The sequence below is a fragment of the Phalacrocorax aristotelis genome, chromosome 2 (assembly GCF_949628215.1).
Source record: "Phalacrocorax aristotelis chromosome 2, bGulAri2.1, whole genome shotgun sequence".
NCBI lineage: Eukaryota > Metazoa > Chordata > Aves > Suliformes > Phalacrocoracidae > Phalacrocorax > Phalacrocorax aristotelis.
Window position 1 is genome coordinate 122,210,624 of NC_134277.1, and position 18,433 is coordinate 122,229,056.

At 39.8% G+C, this 18,433-nt stretch overlaps 1 protein-coding gene across 1 annotated transcript in view; it reads left to right on the forward strand.

Annotated features, from left to right (window-relative positions):
* The window catches only part of LOC142053390 (chloride channel protein C-like), an 82,553-nt gene that overhangs the window by 7,667 nt on the left and 56,453 nt on the right, over window positions 1–18,433 (forward strand). Inside the window, exons 5-10 of the mRNA XM_075084995.1 lie at window positions 1,640–1,732; window positions 4,509–4,752; window positions 8,118–8,312; window positions 13,071–13,168; window positions 16,629–16,729; window positions 17,229–17,400. Of these exons, the coding sequence (XP_074941096.1) occupies window positions 1,640–1,732; window positions 4,509–4,752; window positions 8,118–8,312; window positions 13,071–13,168; window positions 16,629–16,729; window positions 17,229–17,400 (903 nt within the window). The remainder of the gene's footprint in view (window positions 1–1,639; window positions 1,733–4,508; window positions 4,753–8,117; window positions 8,313–13,070; window positions 13,169–16,628; window positions 16,730–17,228; window positions 17,401–18,433) is intronic.

The following is an 18,433-nucleotide window of genomic DNA, read 5'->3' on the forward strand; positions in this document are numbered from 1 at the left end:
GTGCTGGACAGTCAGACCCTTGGGGTCCGTGTTTCTAGCTTAGAAACACAGCAGCTGCTGCTGGTGCCAGCTAAGGGTGACCATGAACACCGGCTGCTGCTTTGCACGCTCTGCAGATGGCAGATTGCAAGTCAGGCTGGAGCTGCTTGCTGTTCATGCGGTAGTGTAACACTATGTTTCCAGGTAGGAAAGGTAAATTTTATAGTCCTTTTGAAGGATAATGTTTTTATCCCCCCTTGCTATATACAAAGAAAGAGAATCCCTATCTCCCTATTGTGGTCTGGGGCCTTGTGAGAAGGGAAGAAGAGTGTTGCCCAGTCCTGCTCTGTAGGTCAGAGCGATTCATAAAATTTACTGTGTTGCAATACAGCCAAACCTAGTAACTGAAGGCCAGATTTTGGGCTTTTCTGTTTTAGTAAGTGACAGAATTTCCTTTATTCACTGTTTAGAGGAGAATCCTGCTGAGCTTTATTACCATTATTAAACCATATCTCTGCTAATATGATATAGATCAGCCTGGTTTGCTGTTTTATTTCTGGTCCATTTTGGTTTTGGAAAGTATTCAACCTCGAAGTTTGTTCTCTTCCTCCTCACTGCCCTGACCAAACCTATCCTCCTCCCCACCACCCTTTCACATTTTCTGTTACTCCATGGGTTTATTTTTATTTATTTATTTGCACAGAGGTGCAGCGCCCTAGGGGATGACTCAGATGTTCAAAAATAGGAGCACGTGGTTAGTCAGAGGCAGCCACAAACCTTCCAGACAATGATTACCAAGGTTTAGCTCTCCCTTTAGGTTTCTTTTGTTTTCTTTGCTTTCAGACATTTGTCTCCAGGAGCTCAGAGACTGCAGCTGTGATTTTTTTTTTAACCTTTGTGCTGGGTTGGTAACAGTGATGTATGAGCCAAAGAATTGAATCATATTTCCATGAAGAAAGTCAGCACAGTATTAACATGATGCCTTTTCAAAACACAGGAATTAAGAGCTAGTTTAATTTAATTTTGCTGGAACTCTCCACTATTTTTATTAAACATAAACACACGTAAGTTGCTAAAAGCCTCTGAGAGATTAGTTAAGGCTCCTAATTTAAGTCTTGTAGAAAAGTCTTCCAAGATTATACAATGAATAGACTTTTCATTTCACTAAGGGTTTGGATTTTTTTTTTCCCCTTTTAAAATGTAGTTTGAAGTGCTGCCTGGGAACACACTGTAATAATTTAAATCATTACACATCTTCTGTTAGAAGTAGGGCTGTTCTGACTGCCATGATCATTAACCTGGGAACAGATGATTGAAATGATGAGCTATAGTCTGAAGTGACCACACTTGGGCAGACATTAACGTGCAGTTCTTCAAAAGGCATTTCATGGTCTATCATCACAACACCCCTTGCAAAAGAGACATTTAAGTCTCTGAGTCAAGGATCTGAAAGTCTTTAATAGCCTCCTGCTTTATGTCAATGGGACTTTGCATATTTAAAAGATGTGTTCAATATTTTCCATGTTTAAATCTGTTGAAACCAATCTAGCTTTGCTGTTGCAAGCTGGCTAAGGCTCTGTCCTCCCCTGCCTTTAAACTGTGGCTGATCTATGAATAATTTATTGAAAGAGTGCTCTCAATTATACAACATCCCTTCTAGTGCTCTCCTGGGTTGTGGCCTGAGCCAGCTGCAGTCGGACACCCTTGGCATCCACCTCCCGATCTTCACCAAGTTTCGGAATTCAGTTGATAAGTAAGTGATGGGCAGAGCTGTGGGGCTCGGGGGAGGCCACCCCCCCGCCTGCCCTTGGCACCTCATGGGTGTCCGGTGAGTTGCTGGCGAGCCCATTGCATCTGGAAGGGAAATGAAGATGCCGCTCCTGCAGTCTTTCAGCATTCCTGCGGTTTGTCACTTTGGAATGGGGAAAAAGCCACCTGTTCTAATTAAAAAAAAAAAAAAGTTGTTTAATCAAACAACTTTAAAGTTCTTTAATTAAAAGAAAGTTTGCGAGTTGTTTTATTGCACAGTTGTGAAATAACGCATTAACACTGAAGACCTTTTCTCATTGCCTTCTGGGTTGTATAAGGAGGGAGAAAAATGCAGGATTTTTAGACATAGATTTATCTTCAAATTAACCATGCTGGCCCAGGAAAAAAGAGATGATGGAGATTGCACAATGTGCACAGGGGCCCTTGCTTTATTTGTCTAGTTTTGAAAAAGTAAATTGTTTGTGACACTTTTTAAATCTGCCTCTTCTCTGCTCATGCATGTCTGTGAGAGAACTCTGGTAAGCTCTCTCTTGTGAACAGTTCTACTGAAATTAATGAGATTAGTTTCCAGAAAAAGAAATTACAAACTAGTTTATGACTTCTGGATGGGATTTATTGTCATGTTGACATACAAGCCCCTATACAATACTGTTTTTTTCTAAAGCAAGGAAAAAAACAGAGACCCTTATGTGTTAATTTGCTAAATAAACACAAAGAATTCACATGAACAGCCACTATAGATACAGATACAGATACAGATAGTGAACTATCTGTAGCTTAAAGAAAATCAAAAAGCACCAAAGGGAAGATATGGAATCTCTTTTGCCTTTAGCCTTTTAAGATCAATCGTTTAAATAAATCTGAGGCATGCTAGTTAAACAAAATGTTAGTCATGGAAGAAATCAGCAATTGTGGTAAGAGAAGCAGCAAGAACTTTTGTTTTTCTCTGCAGGATCCAGTTATAGTATAATTAGAAAGAAGTGTTAGCTTGCTGCCAGGAATCATCCTGGGCTGGACAGGTTGTGTGGAAGTCCCCTTCACAGAGAGGGTTGTTGGTGAGCAGCAGAGACAAATTTCAGCCTAAGTGAGACCTTGCTTCATTACAAAGACCGGAATGAAAGATGACAACTTCCCCGGTATCTTTTGGAGTTACTAAGTAGGCACAAGTGATATATCCTCTCCAAGTACAGTCACAGGCAGAGCAGGAACTCAGCAAGTGTTAGGATGTTGAAGGATTTTAAGATGTCCCTCCATCGGGCAGCTGTAATTTCATCGTTCGTACTATTGGTGGGACACGTAGCGCGTACAACTGACTGGAGCAAGAAGTTGGAGGCATCCAAGCAAAGCTCGCCCCACTTTCACTGTGGCGTGCAGCACCTCTTGAGTTCCCTGCTGCTGGAAACAATGTCACTGTGAAGATACAACGTGTAAGTAAAAATCCATGCACAAGAGTGCCTAACAGCTTTTTTGAGTTGAGAACCATCAGATGTAAAGTTGCCTGTGTAGCTTTAGTTTAACAAAGCCTGTGGGCTTTGTTAAGGGCTTTAATACATGAACTCTCTGACATTTTTCCTTATTTCCTGTCCATCATCCTTATTGCCACCCGTCTTTGTACTGACAAAATTTGCGTACACCACAGAAGAGACAAAAGGGCCCCCTAATATTTGGAGATGACTCTGATTTGTTTGGCTTTTTTTTTGCTGAGAACTTGGCATTTCTTAATATTAAAAATACTCAAGTGTTCTGTATACTTGTTGACTTGAGGTAGTACTGAATGCTCAGCATTTCTGCAAGTTATCCGTGAGGTCTCAGGTAGCACATCCAGAGGATGCAAGTTTCATAAGCCGGTGAGCGCTAGTTATTAGTGCATTATATGTGTCAGCATTACCCCAGGTTCCCTCACAAAGGCTGGACTTAACTCTAATTTTCCAAGGCAGAATTCGAGCATAATTTTATTTCCTCTTTCTATATCCTTCCCTTTGTTTTGCACACTGTGGCCTTCCTTAAAAACGTAACATTTGTCTGATGCAGGATGTTGTTTTCATATAACGAAATGGGTGCTTTGGAAAGAAAATTATGTTGTGTGTGGGAAAATAAATAATAATAAGTGTATAAAGGAAGACTGTCCATTAATATCTTTCTTTGCAACACTATAATTATTTTTCTTTCTTTCCTCTTTTTTTCTTTACTGGACCTGGCTCACAGTGCCGATCTCTGCCATTTGAGCTCCTAGTGCAGCTTACAGCAATGGAAATTTGTGGCTCTTTGGGGTGTATGTGAGCTGCACACCTTTGCAGGGAGGGAGACAGGGCATATATGTTCCCTCTGGATTTCTCAGACGTTTACAGACTGAGCCTACAGGTTCTGAGACTGTACTGTCATTCTCTAGTGAATCCCAAACTTCCTTACCTTTTTCCCCTGCATTATTTCACCCCTGTGACTGCACTGCTTCCAGGGTGTGGAGTGACACGTCCACCTGGCGTTAGTTGGCACTAGTTCAGCAGCTCACTGGCATGGCATGGTGGTCCCCAAGCAATGTTATAGGATTGAGGGTTTTGTCAAGGCCAGAGGTCAAGACAGACAGATCTGAACTCAAATCCTAGAGATGCAAGGCACTATATATAACCCAAAAAGAAACCAGCAGGTCTCTAAATTCAGCCCCATAAACGCAGTTTTGGCAGGAAGTGATGTTTATGGAGGTTTTTTATTTTTGTTTTCCATCCTTGTTACCTGACTTTTGACTCTTCTGTCTGTTGCAGGCGCAGTTTCATTACAGCTGGCGCGGGAGCAGGGATAGCTTCGGTATTTCGTGCCCCCATTGGTGGGCTCTTGTTCACGTTAGAAGAAGTGTCTTCGTTCTGGGACATCAGGCTGGCCTGGCAAACCTTCTTCTGCTGCTTGATGGCTACCTTCACCACGGATTTACTGTCCTCTTCTCTCTATGGATTTGTTTACAGAGGTCATTTTGGATTTTTTGAAGCAGAGAAAAGAATTATATTTTGGGTATGTACTGTGTGGGAGGAGATAGATACAGGGTTTTAGGCTTGTCTCTTTCAGCATTGTTGCTGGGGGAGTAGTGGGGAAGGGGGACCGAGAAAGGGAAAGGATGGTACATGTACAATTATCAGATCAGTGGATATGGAAGCCTTCTCGTTTTACATCTGGTAATCACTTAGATACAACACAGGGTTGTTTTGTTCTGAATTAAAGTGAAAAAATAGATAAAGCAGCTAATGTTTGCTTATTAGCTAATCCTATAAGGTATTAAGATAACTTTATTGGGGCTTGATAGGAGAGGGATACTTTGAAGTAAGAGAAAAAGCAAAGGAGCTCTTAAATAGGGTGTCCTCTCCTTCCATAGTTGGCTTGAGCTCTCTGTTGTTGCTGCAGGCAGGCATTGCTGTACTGTGCTCCTGTTCCTTGGTGCTTACAGATTAAACATATGAAAACATATAACCACTGTTTGTTCCTGGTTGCACAACAGAGGTGACCTTCAGCCTCAGCTACCTTTACTTTATTCTTTCCAGCACAACATAGCCTTGATCTTTGAGTTTTACCTTGTGTCCACCTAAAAATAGTTGCTTTTATTGTAATGTCTTTTGCTCATTTTTATTGCAAGATGTTTCAATAGCAACGTGCAAGTATCACAGTCTTCTCTTCTACTTGCCTAAATACCCTTCTTTGCGTTTGACTTGAAGATCAGGTAGAGAGCTAGAAATAAACCCCTGGTCTTCTGAACCCCAGTCCACTTTTTGCTACTAAGTAAATTTTTCCTAATATAATTTCCCGATTTCTGAATTTCTTCTGGCTTGTATCTCTCGAGCAATGCAGAAACCAGAGATTATGGTATTTTCCACATGTAGGCATTACCTTGGTTGTGAAAATGGACAAATTTTTTTTGTGTGCATGCTGCCTGATGTAATGATTTTGCATATACTATGCAAAAGTATTGGGCGTATATTTGCTTTACCACAAGTTTAGCTGGGGCAAATGGAGAAGACATTGGTTTTCAACCCAAATCCTTTTTGTGGACCAACTCATAGTGCAGTCCCCCAAACAGTTGCAGTGACACAACCAAGAAGATAAAAAAAGACTACTCAGACAGGAAGAGGTCAGGCCTTCTGAAGCCAGATTCATTGCTGAAGCCAAAGTATTGTGTAATGAACACCCGCATGCATAGGGGAGAGTGGATTCACTTCAATTGCTATTTTACAATAAGCATTGCTCTTTTAACACTCCTTTCAGGATGTTTTCTGAAAAGAGCAGTGGATTCTGTCTCCTTCTATCTTCTCTTAGTGTCATTAGAGGGAAAAGTGAGCTAAAATTATTATCAACATGACTTCTGTCAGGGTTCAATAGTTTTTGGCTTTCAGTGTGGTACAAGTAACCAGAAATGTTTTCATTTCACTGAACACGGGGCTCGGGAAATTTTCTTCTTTCATCTTTTGTGGCATTAACCAACACAGTTTACAGTGGATAAACTCTGAGTTGAAAGTTTGTGGGTTATGTTTCTCAAGGAAACTATTTGTTTTCTTTAGTTTCATTCTACCTAGCGTAATGTTATAAGGGGAATTTATTGTACTCCAGAGCATGAGATTTTCAGGAAACTTCACTTTATTTTTACACAGACCATTGGATTATTTGTAAAGGTGAAACTTGCTCTGTAGGTAACAGATTTTTCTTGATGACTGGCCAAAGCCTGTGGTTGTTACTACAACAAAAACAAACAATACACTGTGCCACCTTTCGTTGCCAGTGTGTGGAGCACTTGCTTGACTTTACCTTTATTGCCCACACATGCAGTGTAATGTACAAATATTACTTTAAAACAAACATCTTATTTCCCTTAGGAAAAATGGAGGTGGGGAGAGAAAACAATAAAACCATGTATGTCCATTTTCAATTTTTGTGCTGGATTGGAATTAAGTAAAATATATTGCAAGATATTTAGATCCTGCAGTAAATAAAGCAGATTTTTTTCCACTTCAAATTAAGCTACTTCTCTCAAATTTCAATATCTTAAACATTAGATTGCTTTAAATCCTTTGGAAAAGGATGGATTTTGTTGCAGCTATTGGTAGAAATACCATTCTTAAAGTTTTGCTTAGTATATAGAGTACCTACATATGTGATGGTTGTAGTCTTGATTATAAGGTACGATACACCTCAAGTCTCTCCCTACTCCCTGTGAGTGTACCCTGCAGGCGGTGGGCTTCTTGTGCCTGGCAGTGGCTGCTGGGATTTTCCCTCTTCCAGGCCTGGTTTCTCAGCCTGCAGTACCCTATGGACCAACTCTTCAAGTCTGGCTGAATTTTGACCCTGGCATTCCCCCTCTCAGGAAATACCACCAGTGTTTAGTACTGCCACCCGGTGGATTTGTAAAAGTCTAGGTTAGTGGTAGCAAGAGGAAGAATAAGGTTCAGGGTCAAGAAGAAGAGGAGGAAGAAAAAAAGCGTTTGAACGATAAGAGGGCCTGTGCACTTGCTCAGGCAATTTAAGGAAGTCTGACAGTGTCGCCTATCTGCTACCCCCAAGATTATACCGGTTTAGGTTTTTTTTGCAAGCAACCCTTGACCTGTGCCCTTACTGCTTCTTGCCAGGTAGCTTTTTGAGCATTTAATGATCTCTTACTCTGTCCAGATCCTAAACTTGACAAAAAGCTATGTAACTCTAAACCTGGGCTAAGGCAATAATATTCTCACAGCTTTCAATAGATAGGCACGGATCTGTTGACCTTTTCCTGTTGGCTGGAAGATAAATCATGATATTGCTCTCATCTTTGCTGCCTGTTGAGGAATCAAGCAGAAAGTTCAATTAATATTCCAGCTGCCAGATTATAGTCTGTGTTTGTGATTTGTTGTTTTGCTAGTTGTTCCAGATCAGCATCAATTTTCAGTTTTACTTAAATAATTTTACTTATAAATGATCTCAATGACATGGATGCAGGTTGACACTTAATAAATGAACTTTCCCAAATTATGATGTACATATAGACACAGTGAGCAAAGCTCTGGTTCAGCAGTCTTTTGAAGTGTTCATTAGGGCCAATATTTGTCATGTTGTTTGGATGCAACCTGAAGTGCTCAGTGCTTGTGGTAACTGCTGTGCGTCATAGAGGTTTCTGCTATGTGTGCCAACACCAGTGTCTACCTGCTGGTTCCAATCCTGTGAGGTGTGCAAGAAGAGTATACCATCTCTCATGAGATCAGCTTTAAATTAATTAGCTGAGCTCCCTAAACCACAAGGAAAGATTTATTTCCTGTATGGAAATTACTTTGTGGTATCAGGTTTTGTAAGAGAGGGTGCAATATTTCGTGTCACTGGCAGGATGCTCAGAATATTTTTTTTTTCTCCTTTCTTTGACTTAGGTTAAGAACTTGCTGGATATGAATGTCTTGGCCTTCGTTCCGACCATCTTCCTTGGAATGCTTGGTGGTCTTCTGGGAGCACTTTTTGTTTCCCTAAATATAAAGATTAATAAATTACGTATGCAGTTCTTTAATTCAATTCCAAAATTATCCCTTAGAAAAACAAGCAAGCTATTGGAAACTGTGCTCATCCTTGTAAGTAAATAATACAGTTCTCTTGATTGTATAATATTTACAATGGCTAATGAGGGGAGGTCATAAATTGGATGGTTGGAAGAGTGGATCTCACCTGCTGGTACTTGATAATGTGCAACAAGAATGCAGCAAACGTGGATTTCCGAAGTATATATAGGTATTTAATGTTGGTGGGTATATAAGAATGGAGAAGACACGTTTCAGTTTGGTTTTTTTTGTTTTGTTTTTTAATGCTTGAAGTATTTCACCTGTAGAGTTGCTCTCCCACTGCTGCTCTACTCTGATGACGCTACCTCAACTTAGTGACATGTAGCAGTTATGTTGGTATGCTTTTGCGTTTATTTGCAGTCTATGGAGGGCTGTCACTAGTAGATTTCATCCATCTTTCTCCATTTTTCGTTGCTAGTGATTGATCCTCTCATTACCCCACACAGCTTGCTCATGTACCAGAACCAGGCAGACATTCTCCTCCACACCTCTGCACCTGGGCACTTTTTCAGCTGTTACCTTGGAAAGAACAATTAGGAGACTATTACCATAACCATATGTATTTTTGCCTCAAGACAACAAAGGAGATCTCTGTCTGTTGAAAAGAACAGATGAATGAAGAATAAATGTTGTAGAGGGTTTAAAAGTTATGGATAGGTACAGATAACTTTCTGGAGCTGACTATATACCTGGAGTCAGCTATCCCTTGTTGTTAGTGATGGAGGTCAGCCTGGAGCCTCAGATGTCCTGATAAGGCATGACGGGGCCATTTTACCTCTAGGCTTTGGAGTTTCCATTTGGCATTGTAAGGCTTTGGGGAGGGTCTTGCCATTGGAGTGAAAAAGGGTATAGACAAAAAGTTCCCATATTTTGAACATTTTCATAATTTTCAATCTTATGCTTTGGTTATAACTTAAGTTTGTTGTTAAATGTGGAGGAAGGAAACCTTCAGAGCTTTTCTGCTGCACTCCTGGTCAACTGTGCAAATTTGTGTTTCTCTGCAAGTTTCTCTAGTGAATACCTGCTTGTCATAACTTTTGGGGTTTTTCCCACCATTTTAAGGAAGTCTTTCTGAGGAATTTTCAGACCTTTTTAAGCATTGAGATGACCTTTAGGGAAATCAGTGCACACCAAAGCCCCTTTCTTCTGCCCTCTCTTAGGCAGATTTGCCAATATATTTTATGTATGCTATGTATATTTTTTAATATACATACTATTATATACTTTCCCTTCCTTCCCCCCTGGAGAGAGGATTGCTCAATTTTAGACCAAAGGGTTGGCCATATAGATGCTCTCCTCCCATCAACCCAGACATGCTTCAGCAGCCTGTACTCCGAGCCAACAAAAGGATGTAAACTTTAGGGAAAAGCAGTCACCTTGGTTCGCATCAGCACTTGGGTGATACTGGGAGGAAAAAAAATAATATTTAAAATCTGAAAAGGGAAACTTGGAGCTACAAGTGTGAATACCCATAGGTTGGGGCACAACCTCTGCAAGCTGTCCACAGATTGGTACAGAGATGCGCATGTTTCCCATAGGTTGCACGATTTTTCCTCTCCGTAGGGTCAGAAAGAGTGCGTTTCATTTAGCCCTTGAAAGCTGTGCATGCTATGGCAGTCCAATTCCTCCTCCTCTGCCTAGTCTCACTCGTCGCTCAGAGCAGCATCCTGCTTGTTGGGTTCTCTGTTGGCACATCAGGGGTGAAATCTGACCTCTGGTAAGAGGAGGAGGAGGAGGTGGGATCCCTGTGAATGGACTGTGCTAGAGCAGGCCCATGCCATTGAGGACAACTGGATTTTAGCTCCTGTTAGGAGCAGGATGTCAGCTTTTCAGTTTGCAGCTGTTTGGTCAGCACCTCGCTGAGGGAAGACACCTTGGGGAAGCTCACTTGAAGCTTTTTGCTTCCATGTTTGAAGGAGGGGGTAGGGAAAATGGGTTTTCTCAGCTCTTGGAAGAGTCCTTCCACTGCCCAGCCTTCTTTTGGTTTGCTACAGATTTGCTCCCAGGTCTTGCAAAGAATTTGGGACTTTGTGCTGTTAAGCACTGCAGTGAGACATTCTAACAAAAATCCACTTTTCAAACAGCAGGATGAGGAGTAGTGTCCCATGTGTGACTCCTATTAGTCCGGTGTAAAATCCGTGGCTTCCAAAGGACCTCCATTTAAGAGAGGTCAGGTTTGTAACAATTACTTTTTTAACAATTTAGAGCCAGAGCTGTGTGTTTGACAGCCGCTTCCGCAACTATTGGGAAAGGTTTGGCTTTCTCATAGTACATTACAAAAACCTTGCATCAACTACTTAAACAAATAAAACCCACACAGTTCCTTATTACTTTTTTTTTGGGGAAAAAAAAAAACCAACCCAAACAAGCCGCAACATAAGCCAGCAAGACCCGGTGTGTGAAAAGATACTGTAGGATTAAACCTAAGATCAGCTAGCAAAGATTTAGTGTCAGATGTAAAGGAAACGCCTCCTAGGAGTTATTTTAGATTGTTTAGGAGTGGTGCCTTACTGACTCCAAAAGTTCATGGAGCAGTTAGCACCTTGCCAGATCATACCTGAAACTGGGAGAACAGTATGTGTTTTGTAGGGCTGTAGTGCTTACAAGAGCTTTTCTGTTTATATATTTTTGTATTCATCCTTTGATTTTTTTTTTTAAATACTGTTTTGTTTTTTTTAATTGACTTTGTAGCATGAACTCTTATTCAGACTGTTTTTCCTTTTTATTAGCTCTAGGAGATCCTGCTCAGGTCACAGTCCTTATTTTATTATAACTTGGCAAAAAAAGGGCAGGAAATAAACTGTTTGATGTGAGAGAGAACCATACAATTTATATATTTTTTTTTTTAATAAACTCACATAATCAGGCAACTGAAAGAAACTATGTCACAGTGACTTTAACCAAAAATAATCTTGTATAAAACAATCTGCATTTAAACTTGGAAAGAACCCATCATGGTATCTTCCACACCCACAACATAACCCGGAGTACCATTCCTTTGACTGGAATTGAATATCTAATCTTCAGCCCATAGATTAGGTGAAGCTGTCTTCCTAAGTGCCCTTCTGCCCCTTGGCCTGCGTTTGCTTCTCCTCAATTTGTCACCTTTCTCTCTGTGAGGAAATCACAATGTAGATAATGTTTTGCCAAGAATCTGGCAGAGCTATCTTTCTTTTCTAATTTTTTTATCACATTGACTAATGCTTCTGTTCCAAAAGCTCAGTGTTTCCATGGGAAGGGTGAACAATTTAAGGATATATGCATATACACTTATATATTAAACTGTCAGAGCTTTAAAAGGTTACTCAAAAGGATTATTTTTTTTTTCTACCTAGCTGTGAAGATAGGCTACTGCTTTAAATATGTAGCCACTGGCTCCAGGCTAGCTGTCCTTCTAGTGCCCTTCGGACCTTGACCTGGGTTTGAACTGTCCCAGAGTTAAGTTTTCAGAAACAAAACCTGACCTAAACTTTGTGAAGACTGAACTACTCCCAGTTTCAGCTATCTCTTATAGATGTGCTCTGCCAATAAGCTTATAATCTTTGAGATACAAGGAAACAAAGGCTTGAGATATGTTTGTCTGACAAATCATCACAACTGCACACGGCTGAATCTCAGCTTGAGGTTCTCTATAAACATGCTACCTGAGATATTTTATAACAATCCACAGAGTGCATGAAACCTTGTGCTTGGGAAATACATTATTATTATGGCTGTGTGTTTGAGTAACTTCTCTCCAGATGCCTACTGAAATATTTTCTGAATTTTTTTTTTGGGGTGTATCTTCATTTATTTAGAAATGTAAATTCATCTCAACTAAGATAAAAAACTTAACATTAGTTTTGAATGAAATATAACTATGTTATGTTGAAAAATATGCATATCTGAAAAACAGTCATCTCATAAAGATATCCTTTGCTTTTGGTGAATGCAAAGCAGCCAGTGAAAACACCACCTGTTGTGCTCTATTTCAAACATTTTGTGTTTCATTCATGTTCACTTCAAAATGGGTATGTGGAAAGCTAGTAGAAGGACCTGATAAAGTCTCTTCAGTTATTTGGATTGCAATGCCTGTGTCTCTACTGTATAGTATGTAATCTGCTTTAGGCACAATAGCTGTCTAGTATTGCTGGGATGTCTAGGAACTTCTTCCTGTTGATTACCTGAATATCAGCCCTTTCTTAACCTTTTCCTTGAAAGGGAAGGGAAGCAATAAGTTTACAAGTTAGGAACACTTCTTTAGCTGTTCGTACTGACCAGTGACTTCAAATTTGCATAAATCTGGAAGTAACTTAAGTTGAAGCAGTGGATTGTTTTGACACACAGCATAATCTTAAGTACCAACCAAAACACTACATCCTCAACAAAAGACACGTTGATCCCAAGTCCTTGCTGTGCACCAGCTGCGGTTTCAGGCTGGAAGCCTACGAGGAGCTCTGCCTGAATGTGGCATGAGGCAGCAAGGCTAGGCACATGTAGAGCATCCCATATGCTGCAGATCTGTCTCCCTGGAGGTAGTGGTGGCTCTCAGGTGGCTGCAGGATGGAGGTCAATTACCTAGTTGCAGCAGCTGAGTCCCTGAATTTAGGTGGGACGAATCTGGGCCTCACTGGCTGCCTAGGAGCAAATGCTGATCTTCTGGGATATGAGAGCAAGACAAAAGGACAATCTCCTTGTGGTAACTGCTGGTAGTAATGATTTTAGACACTTCCTGTTTTTGTCTGTTTCTACGTCTCATGATAGCCTATTTTCTTACTTGAATGCCTGCAGGTATGTACGACGACTGTTACAATGTACTTACCGTATTTCTTTCCTTGCACTCCGGTCATGAGCGTGAGAAACTACCAGCTGAGAAACAGCTCAGGAATGTAAGTGGGGAGAGTCACCAGGAGCATATCTGTGTAAATACAATTATTAACCATTTCTCCCAGTTAGTTGTTACAAGGATTTGGGATGGAAAAATTCAAAGGTGCATCAGAGCTGAATGTTTAAAATTCATGTAGAGACAAGAATTGCACTTAATCTTTTAATAACTAAAATTTAATCACACTTAAACTTTTCTAGTGAGAGACATTTGCATCATGTCAAATTAATGAAAATAAAGGAGAAAGAAAGAAATAAAAGGCAGTTAAAAAATGAAAAGAACCTGAAATGTGGCTGTTACCTCACAAGCATTTTTTTCAGTTTAGAATCCTAATTTTGATTTAAAAGGTGTATAGGCCTTATGTATAGGTATATAAGCTTGTAGGAAATAGGCTGTGCTTTAGCTGGAAAGCTGGAACTGGAAACTGATGAAAAACCTTTGTTATTCTCAGTTTCAGTCAGCTGCTCTTGGCAGAGGGACATGATTTTATCAGTCATCTATATAAGAACACCAATAGGTGACACTTGAGAGGTGCATGTTACCGCAGCACAAACGGTAATCTGGGGACTTAAAATGACAAATATTGTGTTAATAAACAGGCAGGGAATACGTGGCTGAATGGCTAGGGATTTTATGGGTGATACAGTTGAAGAGATCTGTGAATCTGATACAGGTTTTGCAGTCCAAGTATCTTTCTTGAGAAATACCTGTGAGGAATCCAAAGGAAGTAGAAAAAGAATTGCTCAGATTGAGGTTAAATGGCAGCTTGATTTCACAGTCATTGCAAGTGATCACTACCAATTTATAGTTTTACAAATTCATAAATTTGTAAAATTTATTAATTCCTCCTTCCAATTGGGCAGCATCCTATATATTCCATAATACAAACGGTAAATACTGATTAACTTGCCATTGGTGACTGGACTCTGAAAAGCTTATTGAAGTATATAGAAAGCAGACCTACTTTCCCATTCTTGCCACCAATTCTAGACTGTCATTTGACTTACAATACCTGGTTCAGTATTGTTTGCTATAATATGTATTTACGTACTCTTCATAAAAGCAAACTTTGTCACTTAGTACCAGGGCTTGGTGACTATGGCTATTTGGATTGCTGCAGGAAAAGCATTTTTCCTCACCCCAACATCCTTTTTTATTTTAAGGACTAAATGCTTGTAAAATGTTATTTTTCAAAATAAAAATAAAAATATTTTGCTCTAAAGGAAAAACATCTGAAACCATGATAATTTCATGGCTTTTTTTGTCTGTCTCTGAATGAAAAATAGTCAGGCTGATCCAACCTAGAGGCTAAATGGTCTTTGTGCCAATTTTTCGTTTGGTGTGGCTAGAAGTTATAAAGAGTACATCCTCTTGAAAATTGATAGATCTGGAGGGAATTAAGCACCAAATTGCCATTGACTTTGCAAGGCTGTGCACATGCTGCAGGTAGTGATGATGTCTCTAGTGAGCTTGTAATAAGATGCAAGACTAAATGTGGAGAAGAATATTGTTCACTGTTTTCCCATTCTTAGAAATTTAAAAAGGGAATTATGATGGCAGTCTTGAGATTTTAATTAGGATCATTTAGATTTGGCTCATCTCAGTGTAATCTGAGATTCTTAGTCAGTTATCCAGAGGCAGGTAAATATCACTAACCTTTGAAGATCCATCAGGTTAGTAACAGGCACCCTTGCCTCTTTAAGATCTCAACAAAATATAACCAAAAAATTGTAAGATGCATAGTTTTGTCTTTTGTACTGATCCAACTTGGTGAAGTGTATGTTTTTTCTTTTAAATCATGACAGTACAAGAGCTGCAGCTCCAGATGGGGCTGTATGTGGCTATGCCAGTATGACAGCGCTTCCTTCTAACATAGCTTATACTCACAAATTTATACTTGAACAGTGCATTCAGTAGTGTTTTGTAGTACTTCCAGCAGGTCTGGATATTTCTAGAAGGAGGAGTAGGAGGTCATGGGGAGGCAGGAGAAGGAGGTAAAGAAGCGATGGGTTTCCTCCTTTAGCAGGTCTCGGAACAGCACATGTATTCCTGCAGCACGTAGTGTGGCAGTGCAGTCCTCCATTGGCACCAGGGAGAAATCTGTCTCTACTAAATATACTGATTTCAAACAAAGAATTAGTGGTACAAAACCCTGTGTGTAAAGAAGCCCTACATCTCCATTCTCTGTGCTTGGTTCTGCTTGCTCAACCATGTATTTTAACTGTAAAAAACTTTCTTCTGTTGTTTCTGTAATTTTGGCATTGCTGCAAGCTTCAAATTGCCTTTCAGATGTGCTGTTGTTTGTGTGTGGACTCTTCTTCTGGTAATAAAGACATTTGTATAGAACTTGAGGCTTTGCTATAAGTGGGTTTATACGATTATAAGATTTCTAAAGCAAGATGGAGTAAATAAATTATTTTTTTATTGATCAGTATGAATTTGGAATATATTCTGGTTTGAGTGGTTGGATTAGTGTAAAAAGTAAATACAAGATTGGCAAGTGTCTTGTGTTCCTTTGGTTGCCAATCTGGGGTCTGGAATAAATTTTCTTGCACTAGATGTTGGCTGCATTTTAAGTTTTCCTTGTAGTTCGGAGCGGGAATACCACAGATCTCCTGCTCTTTGTTCCAGAAACAGAGTTCATATTGTTACTCTTTAGGTTCTGGTGATTTCCAAAACATGCTGGGTGCTTTCCAAACTGGAAGAAGGAAGTCATACCTGCTTGGAGAGAGCAATTGCTCCAGATGACTGAGATTGAGCAAGTGTCCAGGAATAGTAATGTTGTACAGAAAGGGTGGTCACGGTCAGCATGATAACCAGCAGTCTAAGTTGCAAGATGTTGAAATAACTGGTGCCAGTATTTACCGAAAGAGAGCTTTAGGAACATGTTGGACAAACAACTTTTAGGTGTGGTTTGGGTATAGCCTGTGCTGCTGTGGAAGAGGAAAGCTCTAAGTCTTTCCAACTCTCCATGGCGTCCTCCTGTGCAAAGCTTTCTAACTGCAAATGCATCTGTCAGCTTGGGGTGCTGTGCTTACCCACTGAAGTGCTTGTCAGGGATGATACATTTTTGGTCTGCTAATCCTGTTTTATAGAGTTACAATGGTATCTGTGGGCATGGAGATCAAGGCCAGGCTAGGCATTTTAATCAGAATTTTCCTGTTTTCTGGGTTTAGGCAGTGTAATATGATTCCTGGTTTTAGAAATTTTGGGTTTCAGCAGCAGGAGTTTTATGCAGAGGAATATGAACATTAATAAACCAGATTTATTAGTTTAGTAGAATAATTAATAAACTGATCTAGTAAACTAGATTTATTAGTTAATAAAACAACCTAATTGGGACATGTAAGGGAAAGTAGGCTTTTTGTGTAAATTTTATATCTAATAGACACATTCTGTACAGGCACTAAGGTAAGTTATATTCATCCATTTAATAATTTTTTTGTTTGTTTTTAATATTTAAGCATAAATCAGTTCAAGAGGGAAATTTCAAAATATACCTGTTCATCAAACACATGGACTGGCCCGGATGGAGTCAGATATTCTAATCAAACTTTCAATCAAGGTAAGGGGAGCTAAGTGGTTGATACCTGGGAACAAATTGAATTTATGTAACTTGAGGTGATATCTAAGTGTGTTTACTCATAACATAGGTTTTCTTCAAAGTAATGTAGTGCTCCCTTTGGAGGAATATATCAGAACTAAATTCCATATTTGAGCCAAATATGCTGGGAAGTTCCTGAGTTATTACCTCTGAAAGGAATGGGGAAAGAGCCTTGCTGAAGTAGTATGGTTGCCTTTCTTTGGCTTCAATGGCTGCAATTTCTCCTTGTTCAGATCAAGATTAACATCACACAAACCAGACTGGAAAGAACAGGAGTTCCTTGTTTTTCTGAAAGTACCCCAGGTGCCGAAGCTGTCATGTAAACTCCAATCAACTGATCTATGTATTTTGCTGATTTTTTAAACAGGTTTAGGCGAATGACAACTACTACAAACTGTATTTTTGTGAAGGATCCTTTTAATGTTTTGTATCTCTCCACATCTCTTCCTCTGTGTTACAGCTGCTGCGCTTCTAGTTGAAAATGGGAAGCAAGGGATCACATATCTTTTTAAACGTGGGACTCATGAAGAGTTTGGATACACATCCCTCTGCACTGCTTTGGCATTTTATTTCATCCTCAGCTGTTGGACAGCAGGTTCTGCTGTTGCCAGTGGCCTGGTTATTCCTATGCTGTAAGCTTCACCCGTCTTGGTTTGAGCTTCCTGTACAAAAGACCTGTGCTGAGTAGCAACAATCTGAATTGTAAGCTGAAAGCTTGGCAATAGCAAAGCTATAATTGCTTGGAGGAGGTTATATAGGTGGAACAGGATGGTTTGCTTGGAAAGATGCTAAAATTGTGGAAAAGAATGAAGAAGAATCATCTGAGAATAGCTGTGGAAGGATCATAGCCAAAACTGTGTACTTTCCAAGTATAGATCATTTGAATCCTTTGGGGACCCAGAGTGTGTCTCGGCTGCTGGCTCCATCTTTGTAACTGTAGAAATATGGGTTCAGATCCAGACTTTTCATCTGTTTCTTATGCACATAACAGCCTGAATCTTAATCTTGGACATCAACACCCTAGACTTCGGAGGAAACTGCAGTTAGGTCTTTTGTTGTACTTTTTAGAAAGCTGTGGTAGACTAGAGCAAAGTTCTTACAGTAATGTTGAGAGGTTTAATGCTCAGCAAGTAAGGAGCCATTGCTGGAGAGTGGGTATCCAGCATAATGCAATTGAAATACCAGAAAAAAAAATATCTAAAAATAGTTGTGCGTACAAGCTTCTGCCTTTTCCCTACCCCTATGTATTCACCTCCTACCCTCCCCAAACTGTTGCCTAAATCAAATTTTAATAGGCACTGTTTGCTGAAACTTGGCATACCTGGCTGAATAGATATAGATAGTCAAGTCAAGTCTGTCAGCCAGCACCCGTGTTTCTGACCCAATAACCTAATTTTTTATAACCATTCTAGAACCACTAGAACTGGAACCATCAATAAAATGAATCAATTGCATGAAAAAATGATGCAAGAAGATGATCCCCAAATGAGATAATATATATCATACATATGGCTATTGTATAAATAATAATTTGCTGTTTCTGGAAGGTGAATGTCTGTACAAATATAGTTCATTAGCTGATGCTGGAATCTGTATATTTAATTCCTTGCATGTGGAATGAAAGGCTATGTATCATGCCAGCAATTACATGCCCAACTGTGCTAA